Source organism: Pinus tabuliformis, chromosome 8, assembly GCF_031772625.1.
Source record: "Pinus tabuliformis cultivar Carrire ecotype Pingquan chromosome 8, CPIR1, whole genome shotgun sequence".
Lineage (NCBI taxonomy): Eukaryota > Viridiplantae > Streptophyta > Pinopsida > Pinales > Pinaceae > Pinus > Pinus tabuliformis.
The window spans coordinates 1,047,452,139-1,047,464,300 of NC_142294.1; the positions used below are offsets into that span (position 1 = coordinate 1,047,452,139).

The following is a 12,162-nucleotide window of genomic DNA, read 5'->3' on the forward strand; positions in this document are numbered from 1 at the left end:
ATTAAGTTAGTGTCTACGGAAAAAGTTTCCTTTGCACCCCCGTTCTCTTGCACATACCCCGTACTTTGCACCTCCGTCCTTCCGCACATATTCATAGCTCTATGAAAATGCTCTCCTGCAAAATGAAATCCATAAAAGTTTTAAATGGAAAAGAGTTTAAAATTAATTTCGTGTTTCGTGTTTGTGAAATAAAGTTCCCTCTACACCATTGTTCTCCTACACGTACATTGTCCTCCGCACATCTTTCATTCTACATAAATTCACAACTCTATGCAATTGTTCTCCCGTACAAGTAAATCTATACAAGTTTTAAATGGAAAGAGCCTAAAATGAAATAATAAAATATAAACACACTAGAAATACATGTCATCGCATTAACCAAAAAAACACCCCTCCCTTGTAAAATACGTGCTCAGATCATTTTGTCAATGAAAAAATGAAACATTGAATATCCATATTCGTTATTTCTAGCTTACAAACTGCTCTTTCTAGTTGTGCCTATTACATTCTGAATTAAAGTTTATATTCCTAGTTAAATTAAATTTGCGTCTGTGGAATAAAGTTCTCTTTGCACTCTCGTCCTCCTACACATACCCCATCCTCCACACATCCTTCATTTCACATAGATTCATAACTCTATGCAATTGCTCTCTTGCACAACTAAATATGTAAAAGTCTTAAATGGAAAAGAGTTTATAATTAATTCCGTGTTTGTGGAATAAAGTTCCCTCTGCACTCCCATTCTCCCGCACATACCCCGTTCTCTGCACATCCTTCATTTCGCATAGATTCATAGCTCTATGCAATTATTCCCTCGTACAAGTAAATATGTAAAAGTTCTAAATGGAAAAGAGCCTAGAATGAAATAATAAAATATAAACACACTAGAAATACATGTCAGAGCACTAACAAAAAAAATGCCCCCCTCCCCCATAAAGGACCTGCTTAGAGATTCTGTTAATGATAAAATGAAACCTTGAATACTCGGATTCATTATTTATAGCTTACAAACCACTCTTTCTGGTTGTGCCTATCACATTCTGCATTAAAGTTTATGTTCATAGTTAAATTCGTGTCTTTGGAATAAAGTTTCCTCTGCACCCCCATTCTCCCACACATACCCTGTACTTCGCACATCCTTCATTCCACACAGATTCATAGCTCTATGCAACTGCTCTCTCACACAGCTAAATCTGTAAAAGTTTTAAATGAAAACGTGTCTAAAATTAATTTCGCGTTTCATGTCTGTGGAATAAAGTTCCCTCTACACCCCCATTCTCCTACACATACCTCGTACTCCACACATCCTTCATTTCACACAGATTCATAACTTTATGCAATTGCTCTCCCACACAATTAAATTTGTAAAAAATTTAAATGGAAACGAGTTTAAAATTAATTTGTGTTTCGAGAATAAAGTCCCTTTTGCACCCTTGTTCTCTCGCACATACCTTGTCCTCCTCACATTCTTCTTTCCGCACAGATTCACAATTGTATGCAATCCCAGTTCTCTTGCACATACCTCATCCTATGCACACCTTTCACTTCACACAAATTCACAACTCTATGCAACTGTTCTCCTGCACAACCAAATTTGTAAAATAATAAAAGATAAACACACTAGCAATACTTGCCTTACTATTAGTCTCACAGCACCAATCGAAGAAACGCCCCCCTGGTCATGTAAATGACCTGCTCATAACATTTTGTCAATGTCAGTGTCAGAGCACTCACTAGTGGAATGACCACTCATAATATTATTCCTTTTTATTATTATTTTATTTTAAAATGATTTGTCAAGCACTAGCAAATACCAAAAATAAATCGTCCTCCACTAGGGGAATTATGCCACATCAAGGTTCGCTCAACTAATGGAAAATTAGAAATAAGATTTCCAGAAATTAGAAAATTATTTTTTAATTTACAGGAAAATAGAAAAATTCAACATTTTTCGAAAACTTTGGTTAAAATTCCAAAAAATCAGCGAAATAATACAAATTCAACGCACTTTGACTGCGAGGCAAATGCTATAGTCCTTGGCAAGGCAGGGACTAATAAAAGCAAAAAACCAAATGAACAAAAAATTTATTTTTATGATGTCGACTAAGTTGATTTTGCAAAATAAGAATTCATGCTTTACTGATTTTTTAATTTCCATTTTTATTGAGGCAATTGTCATGCTCAATTTCTATTACTTTTTATAATTTGCTTTAAATGGTGATTCACTCTAGTAGAGATCTTGTTCTCTTCTATATTGCCTTTTCTATATTTTGCTTTGAATGATGATTTAATGTAGTAGATATTTTGTTATCGTCTATATTATATGATGCTTTGCCTTCAGAAGATCTTGTTATTTTCTATTTTATATAATACTTGCCTTAAAAAAATGTTGAATTAAAGAATAATTATGATTATGAATGATATTTGTAATTTTTTTTAGTTTTAATTTAAAATATTTAAAATGAATATACGTTTTTTAATTTTAATTTAAAATAATAGATTATTTTATTAATACATAGTTTTCTAAATAAACAAAGAAATTTGAAAAACATTTATATATGGATGAAAATTAACAATTTTTTTTTTCTAAATTTAAAGAAAATATTAATAAAATTTCAAAGAATAAAAGTAATTTTATTATTCTTTGCCATTTTAATAAAAATATTTTTTTATAAATGGGAATTAACAAAATCTTCAGTGAAGATAAGGAAAATATTGATAATGTTTAAAATAATACAAGTAATTTTATCGACCTTTGTTTTTTTAAGAATCTGAGAAATCTTATTGATCATATTGTAAATAAAATGAATGAAAGAAAAATAATATACATGAAAGTCTATAAAATGAAATATTTGTTTTATAGAAGTCTTACAAAAATCTCAAAGACTATGCATTTTCATCTCTAGTGAAAGGCAATGCCCTCTCAATTTAAATTTATTTCTTATAGAACATAATGCATGTAAAGTCTAAATATGCATTTGACTTGAGCATATTTGATTCTAGAGGAAATTAAGAAATTGAGTTGGGATAACCATAAATAATGAACCTCAGGGCCATGCTTTTTACAAAGGGACCTTTTCTCTTTTGGAAGCTCAACAAGTAAAGGATATGCATGTTTATTTTTAGAGTTATATAAAAAAAATCAAATTGTTGTCTTTTATCTTTATTAGTAAGAAAGATTCAACGGGATATTAAGGATCTTGACAAAATCACATATTTTAATGTGATATGCCATTAAAATGAGCTATTTGATAATGAAACAAAAGGCACAAGCTAAATGTTAGGAAAAGTATAATAAATGGGGGACATCACATCATAACCCCCTTTCATTAAGGTTTTTTTTTAAACACGAGTTTTATTTATTTGGTGATTAGGTTAAGCTTTCTCTCTGGATGTTAATGGAATGAGAGTGTAAGACTTTATTTTTCATATTTTTTGGTTGGTGTATCAATTAGGTACTTTTAGGATGAGGGGTTGAGATATTTTAGATTTTTCTAAGTATTTATAGTTGTGTCTATTTCAAGTTTTTTTCTAGTTGTTAGATAGCTTAGAGTTTTCATTGGATATCTTCTTCCTAGGCTTTAAGTTCACTCCTTTCCTATTTGCTCTCGAGTGTCTCATTTCTTTGTCTTTAAGTGTTAGCTTTTTTTTCGTAATTTTTCCAATTCATTTTTGTCCACATTTAGAGCTTTTGCTTTGGGATTTTTTGTACGCGGTTGCCTAGTAGCAGGGGTTGAAGAGTTATTTTGATATTTTTGTGCTTATTGGAGAGACAAGGCCAATCCTTTAGTTGAAGTTGATGGTTAGCAATGGATGACACACTACGCATATAATAAACGTCTCTTCTATGAAATTAAAGAATTAAAGAAAGGGTTCAAGTACTAGATGCAGGCAATATATGCTCATTATGGTTTTATTATTGTCTACATTAGATGGGAATGCTATCAAGTAGAGTTGGAAAGAAAAATCAAGGCATGGGCTCTATTGAGAGGCATCTATGCAATTGACACAACAAGACATTGAGTAAACTTGAGAAATTGGCAGAAAAAGGTAGATGCTTTTATGAGTGTTCAACTTAGCAAGAATATGGAGATTACTCTTCAGGTTGACTATGTTATGCAAGTTATTCAAAAGATGGTGATTCATCTTGGCATTCCATGTATGGTCTTGACGTTCCCTATTCAACCTCACTCTTCTTTTGTTGCAGATTGTCCTTGGGCATCCTAGATCCCTACATAAGTTAATGTCCCTCTAGATGAAAATATTAAAGGTCAAGCTTTTTGGCAGCACGAAGGAAATATTGGAAAAAGGCATTGGATTAAAGAGGTTTAAAAGGACTTGTGATTTCAGTTACTATTTTTGATTTCTGTGTCTTAGTATGTATTTTTTTTAAATATTTGTTTATTACAACAATGTCTTAAACAATATACTTGTTCAATTATAATAAATGTATTTGGAACTCCTACATATTTTTTCATTTATATTTTCTTCGAATGTAAATACATACTTTTTCTTTGTAATAATTGTTTGATACTAATTGCAATTTTTTTTTCATAATATAAATCTTAACTAGCACCAAGGGTTAGCTCAAGTATTCTAGAGCTAGATGTGAAGTTATTTGATATTGTTGCTAGTTGTTGTTAATCACAGGTTCAACTCTCTTTGATTCCCTTGGGGCAAGGCCCCATAATCAGGGCGATGGTTTACTTGGTTTACCATCCATGAAATGTCGGGAAGTACTCCAGGGTTTAATATACCTTATAATGTATAAAATGTACTTATGTTAATTGAGGTTATTTTGGGTGGTTGGGCAAATGACTCTTATTTTCCCTACCCTAGAGATGGGTGACTGCTACTTCCACGAAATATTCTGACAAAGCAGATGAGTGATTGCTACTTCCACGAAATATTTATACCAAGCAGATGGGTGACTACTACTTCCATGAAATATTTATACAAAGCATATGAGTGATTGCTACTTCCACGAAATATTTATACCAAGCAGATGGGTGACTACTACTTCCATGAAATATTTATACCAAGCAGATGGGTGACTACTACTTCCATGAAATATTTATACCAAGCAGATGGGTGATTGCTACTTCCACGAAATATTTATACCAAGCAGATGGGTGACTGCTACTTCCACGAAATATTTATACCAAACAGATCCACCTGAAGGGATCACTTCCTGTTGACTCAACCACGAAGCTTGACCCCGAGAGTGTTGAGAGAATTGAACCTGTAACCTCTCAATAACAAAGGTGCTTTAATGACATAGACTCAACCAATTGAACTAACCCTCAAGATAACTTATACATACAACTGTTATGACAACTCTTATTAAAATATGATAATTTACACTTTAATTTTATTCCATAAAATTTTAATGGTGATTTTGAATTTATCCTTTTATTTTTTTTGAAATTGCAAAAGAAAGAAAAATATCCAAATAATTCTTAAAACTAGACTTTCAAAATATGATAATGTGGAAACTTAAAAAACATGAGAACATGTAAAGATAAAAAATAAGACATGTGAGTAATTTATATATATATGTTTTTGAAATTTTTATATTTATATAAATTTGAAAATGCATTTAAAAAAAATTGAGTTAGAAGTGTATATTAATATAGAAATTGAATTGATTTGTAATCTTATTATTCTATGGTTTTTATAAATCTAATGATAAAATTTTTGGTGAGAGTTATAAATTTAACAATTCAAATTAGCCAATAATTTTTGACTAAATTTTAAACAAAATTAATAAAAAAATATACTGAACAAATATAAATTACACTAAATCTTATACCCTAATATAATATAAATTACACTAAATCTTATTCTTCTGAAAAAAAATTATTCTTCTGAATATAAATTACACTAAATCTTATACACTAATGTAATATAGTTAACCAACTTAAATTGAAATCCTTTGCAATGCATTAGACTACATTGTATTATTACAACGCTGGTTGAATTGTCACAACTCTCAGTACTCAAATGATTACATTTAAATAATTGTTGAATTACCAATACCTTTCTAATTTTATTGGATTTAAAAAGTGAAACATACTACACGTTAAAATTAAAATTGAATGAATTAATTTTGAGTCAGAAAAGATTGTCTCGGGTGATTGGGAAGAACGAATAAAATCCTCCCTACCCAATGCGCAATTCCTGCAAATGATAAGATTGATGGTAACAGTGTTGACAGTTAGACACATATTCTTCATCTAAAATGTAAAGCGTTGTACTTGTCAATTTTTTAATTAATATATATATATATATATATTTTTTTTTTAAATTAAAATTTAATGATGAGATTTAAAATAGTTAAACTGACGACCATGGAAAGGAAAAAACAAAAAAGGCATAAAGCAAAAGTGTTAGTGAATAAATTTATGGATGACATTGACATCCATTTCAGTGAATATCATCCATTTTGGTGGATTTCAATTTATTTTGAATAGAATTAAAAGATTTCAAAAGCAAAGTTATGCCTAATTAAAAGAAGCAAAGGCGTGCCTTTGCAAAATTTCAAATTACTTAAAAAAGCAAAGTTGTGGACTGATTATATAATTTCAATCCATATGAATCTGAAGCTGAACCTGTTTCGGAGGATTCCAACCATACTTCATTTTAAAACAAAGTGCAAACGTGTACTAATTAATTTTCCAGCTTTAATCAATTTTAGTGCAGAAAAGGATATATTTCCGTAGCAGGTAGGACCGCTCGAAACCTGGTGTAGGAAGAATTATGTCAACTTTCGGTCCCGCGTGTTCTCTTCACCCAAGAGGAGTAGGTATTCGTGTGAGGGAAAGAAACGTCAAAATACCAATTTTCTCTGTATTGTGGTCATAACACGCATGTATCCGCCCCCGCCCATGGTGGGTGATACCCAAGAGACTTGGTCTCTGTTCCATTGGCGTTGGCGCAAGTGAAATAATTCTTTCTTTTATTTGGGTCGCCTCTTCAAGTAATTTAATAGATAACGTAGTAAGGATATTTCCTCGCAGGCGTAATTGCAAAGCCGATTCATCATTCAAGGTCTGAAAGCTGGGGAAAGGATTACAAAATGGAGTTTTCAGTGGTGAATTTCATTTTGACATTGCTATGGGCGTGCTCTGCTTCTGCCAGTGTTAACACTGAAGGAGGGGGAGGATTCCGGTACCAACATCAGCAAGAAGAGGCGAATGGAGTGTCAAAGGAGGTGTTTTATTACGTGGGAGGTGAGCCATCGTTGTCCTCTGCTTCTGGTGATGGTGATGTGGTTTGGGTGGTGCAGGTGTCTGACTTGCATTTAAGTGCTTACCATCGAGAGCGAGCAGAGGACTTGAAGAAACTGTTGGCCCCTGCTCTAAACATGATTCGCCCCTCACTTGTGCTCATCACAGGAGATCTCACAGGTCCATTTTCCTCTCCCTTAAACCTACTTCAATTTCTCCTTTATTTTACTTTTAACCGGTCCAATCAATCAATGCATCCATAGTCTGTTAAGAAACTAAATTATTGTGTATACGTTGAGTACGCCATAAAAGTCGAGAAAGAAAACACATTGCAGTGCAGTGGAAGACTTTCTATTGTTGGTATGGGTCTATCATAAATCTTCATGTGAACCAGGAATCCATATATATATATATGTATGTGAGAGAAAGATTGGCATTTTTTCCCAAAATTTCTTTTTATATTTTGGATTTTTCTTTTTTCATTTTGATTGAGAAGCGCTACATATCTCATCGACGAACACACGGGTGGGACTACTGCTAGACTGTAAAATGCACCCGCTTGTAGCAACCAGATGAAATTAGGATGATTTCCACCTCATCTATCTGATGGAGGTGAAAATTAATTCTCTCACAGTTGATGGTTATCAGCCAAAACAAATTGCTGTCTAGGAACCTTGGTCGCCAAGCTTCTATTTCAAAAAAGCTGGTGCAACCCGGACAATTCTTTTGAAATGGCAGTATGCTCTAGTGTTGCAAGATGTTTGGTTTAAAGAAGTGGAAATAATATGTTTGATTATCATCCTATTGCCTAGGCCAAAATGAAGCGGAACATTTGCCTTATTTCTTCAAATTGAGGAAATGGACATACTCGTGAAAGCTGTTGAGCACTGAAATGTGTTTGTGTTTTTAATCTAAATTATTCTTGTTTTGGCAGTCTGGAGATGTTTTTGCTTTGTTTTTTGGGCCTGCTTAGATCCGTTAGGTTAGGATATAAAAGGAATCGGTTGTAGGACCGAGGTAATAATGCTGGCCCTATGTAATAGTTTTTTGTTTTTGTTTTTATTTTTTATTTTCTACCTTTCTTGAAATACACATCCTATGGAAACCTGCCTGGTACTTCCCCTCATTTCCGCGATGGTACCCAGTGGTACTTCCCCTCATTTCAGCGATGATGCCCAGTGGAAACTCAATTCTGCAGAAGCTCAATGCTTTATCAACACATGGTTTAAAGTCAATACAACAATATACCAATTAAGAACTCAACATGCCATTTGTAGGATTTGAACCTGGGCAGGGAGGATACACTCCTTCACACAACTGCCTGGGCTAAACCCAATAGACAAAACTCTATTTAACAGTTGTTAATATAAGCCACTATGATTATAAGCTCTTCATGTAATGTTTAAATTCTTCTTTTAGATCCGTCAAGTAGTATCTATTCTCCCTATTCAATTATTGGCAAAAGAAATAATAATAATTTCTGCAATCTTATCAACAATCAGAAGTCGGAATTTGTTATTGGAATAACCATAAAGTAACTGGGTTTGCATAAAAACTTCCAAAACTGATTTGTTATACAGAGTATAATTATGCATGAATTTAAGTTTCTAAGAACTGGATCATGTCTACAATAACAACTCTATTAACATGTTCAATTTCTATTAATCTAGATAACAAAATGAAGAATATCTGTAATAAATAACAGAAGAATACTCCACTATCTGCTTTAGCTTCCTTTCACTTGCCCAAACAAATGTTTAACTGGTTGTAACACCCCATTTTCTCCAAGTCTGTGTTCATAATTATGATTCAGTGTCACTGTTGCGGCATAGACTCTTTGGTGATTTTCGAATATTGATGGACCAATTTTAAATTATGTAAATGTATTTCTTTAATTAATGAAATATTTCTGACCAACTGACTGAAGGGTGCAGCACTGTTACTGGCCATGATACCACAAGCAGAAATCAGTGAAGGGGTTGGGAAATCTTCTTGCCTGTTAAGCAAACAGCCACAGCCAAAAATCCATTTTGCCAACACCAAAATTTGATTTCGAAATTATTTTTCCTCTTTTCCACTTCCCCAAAATCACTTATTGTTGGGAGCTGGGTAGTTGGGCAGCCAACCATCCACATTTATGGAGGTATGGAGACTAAAATGGGCAGCTGAAAATGGTCAGAGTAGGGTACAACAAGTACCCATGTCGAGTTCCATGCTCCAACCCATGGAATCTCCTGACACAGGCCAGAAAATCGTGGCTTTTACTTGGCCTGAGGAAGGAAATGCATGTGGGGGTTGAAGTTGCCAATTCCCTGAGTGTGTAGAGTGGGTTGAAGGCCTCATGAATGCAGAGGAAGAGAGAGAGAGAAAGAGCTGAGAGTACCCCCAAGTGAAAAACCAGCTGATCCGCGAGTGGGTTTTCTGCTGGTATTTACAGGAAGATAAAATGTCCTTGGGCAGCCAAAATTCATGCGTAATGGTGCCCAATTTGAATGGGAACGATTCCTGAGTGTTTGAACATGATAAATCTGGAATTTGACTGCAAATTTGAGGCATGAAAACCCAAACCCAAACTGGGAAAAGGGGACTGCGAATTTGATGCTGGCTGGGTTGGATAGTGGGCACTGAGAGGGGATGACACTGAGGGATTACAAACGTAGAGAAGGGAGTCCCTTATGCAGCTATAACCAACTGGGAAGACCTCTGGACAATTTGTGAAAGACCTGGCTCAGTGGGTAGAGGGTGACTGCCATTGTTTGCTTGCGAAGGAGAGTGGCTTTCATAGCTAGGAATTCTTCTTAAGATTCTGAGTTTTCCCTGGCAGTATCATGGCTTGGCTAGGGGGTGGCTAGCTGTAGGTATGAACAATCACAACTAAGCCTATGGTTGGATGGAAAAGCGCACACCCTTCTTCAGTTGCAGACAAATCAATTTAGATAAGTCTCTGTATTTGTTTTTCAATTTGATGTTCTAAAGTTGTACATGTATCTAGTGTATTGTCTATTTGAATATTACATGTTGAGTATGGTTATCTCATGATGATTTCTATATCATGGCTTAATAAACTGGGTTATTGAGGAAGTATTTCTAAAGATGCCACTTGGTTGCTGACAGGCATCACAGTTCAAATGTTAAGTTTTCTAAGAGAATTTAACATGATATAGTTTTCGCAAAACATCTGAAGCTAAACCTTAAAATGCTAACTCATGTTATTTTGACCCCTGCAATTCTAGTTTGGGATTAGGTTGGACCCTTGAGCTGGGTGAAATATTATAATGTTTCTCCACCTCACCCAAAGGCTGCCGTGGGTATATGACAATACCATTATCCAAATGGGCATAGACCTGGCTGGAAGGTCTATGATATAGGGTTGTTGGCTAGAATAGATGGAGCTATGGATTCCACCTTATGTGAATTTCCACCTAGTTATGTCAGATGCTAGCGAGTTTCATTATGGAGCCTGGAGCACCTATTTGGATACAGTTCCTTGGCTGTTCAAGGTGAACACTATTTGAAATTTCTACGCTATATATATATATATAGAGAGAGAGAGAGAGAGAGAGAGAGAGGTTTCTCATTTCCTCATGGTTAGAAGACAGGTTTCATCTTGAGCATCATGAGGGGTGGATAGCAAGCAAATTGCTGGGTCCTAAGACCTTGTCTAGAGTCTGGAAAATGCTTGGTACTGGTTGGAGCATGATTGACCTTGTGTATTGGCACTCCTCAAGGACATAGTTGTACCCTATTAACTTATGTACTTAAATGCTATAGATTGTGAGATTCGAAGTCTAAATCTTTACCATTGCAAGTAGATAGTTCCCTGCAATTTGTGTCACTAGCTACATGCTTGTAATAAATCTAGGAGGTAAACCTTGCTACTAGGGCCGGCTTATTTCCACCGCGTGGAGTTGAAGTCTTCATGTCAAATAGATCACTCCCCATCATAATGCATAGTTATGTAATGCCAAGGAAATGATAACCTGAGTGATACAGTAAAAAACTGTAGAAGTTAATGTGTAGATTCAATACTACTTATGAAATTTGCTAAATGACAAGACTTGAAGCTACTCCACTGATTTGCGGAAGTTAATTCACCATCTAAAACAAGAACCTTTGACATGCAAAAATGAAACATCACACATACACAAAGATTTATCTAGGGAAAAACAACTGCTCAAAACCCCTTACTATCTGTATTACATTAATCAGAGAATAGAGAAGAAATATAATGCTTGCTCAAGCCTGAGCACACCTTGCAAGTGTATAGTTTATCCCTCTGCCTGACTGACTGAACTTGGCCCAACACTTAGCCAATTTCAAGCCTTCCCAAGCTCCTATTTCCTTGCGCTGTTCCCTTGGGAAATTGCCCCTATTTTTTAGGAATTTCACACCAAGGAATTGCGCAATAGCCTTAGGTCAATCTTTGACTGCATGCACCACCTGTACACATGGGAATATGCTACAACTAATAGTACACTGCCTTGGAATCTCCATCTCAACTAGGTAACTCGAATTCTCTGCATGCAACAATTATTTTGGGTTGATTGATCAGTTAACTGGTTGATCACTCAGTGTGGTTGAAGTTACACATCCACAACTTGACCTCCACTAGTTCTTCTGACAGTTAGAACTAGTTAAACTGACAATAACTCAAATTAATTGAAATAGATTGCTACAAATTAGCAATCAATCATGTAGAACTGAACCTCAAGTGTCTCCAACTCGAATTTACCGGGTTAGCTGAGTGACAAGGGCCATGTCACCTCAATTAACTACCTCCAAGTATTCCGCTGAAATAGAAATTCAAATTTTAATCTAGTTTGACCAAGGCAAAGTCAAAACTAGATTTTATTGCTGCATTTTCAACACTCCCTCTCAGCAAGAAAGGGATTATCAGATACCCAATCCTGCTTCTATGGAACTCGAATTTGCC

General features: G+C 34.6%; 1 protein-coding gene across 1 annotated transcript in view; it reads left to right on the top strand.

Moving 5' to 3' along the window:
- The first annotated feature begins 6,676 nt into the window (after positions 1-6,676).
- The window catches only part of LOC149238949 (putative metallophosphoesterase At3g03305), a 79,296-nt gene continuing 73,810 nt past the window's right edge, over positions 6,677-12,162 (top strand). Inside the window, exon 1 of the mRNA XM_089373248.1 lies at positions 6,677-7,409. Within this exon, the coding sequence (XP_089229374.1) occupies positions 7,079-7,409 (331 nt within the window). The 5' untranslated portion in view covers positions 6,677-7,078. The remainder of the gene's footprint in view (positions 7,410-12,162) is intronic.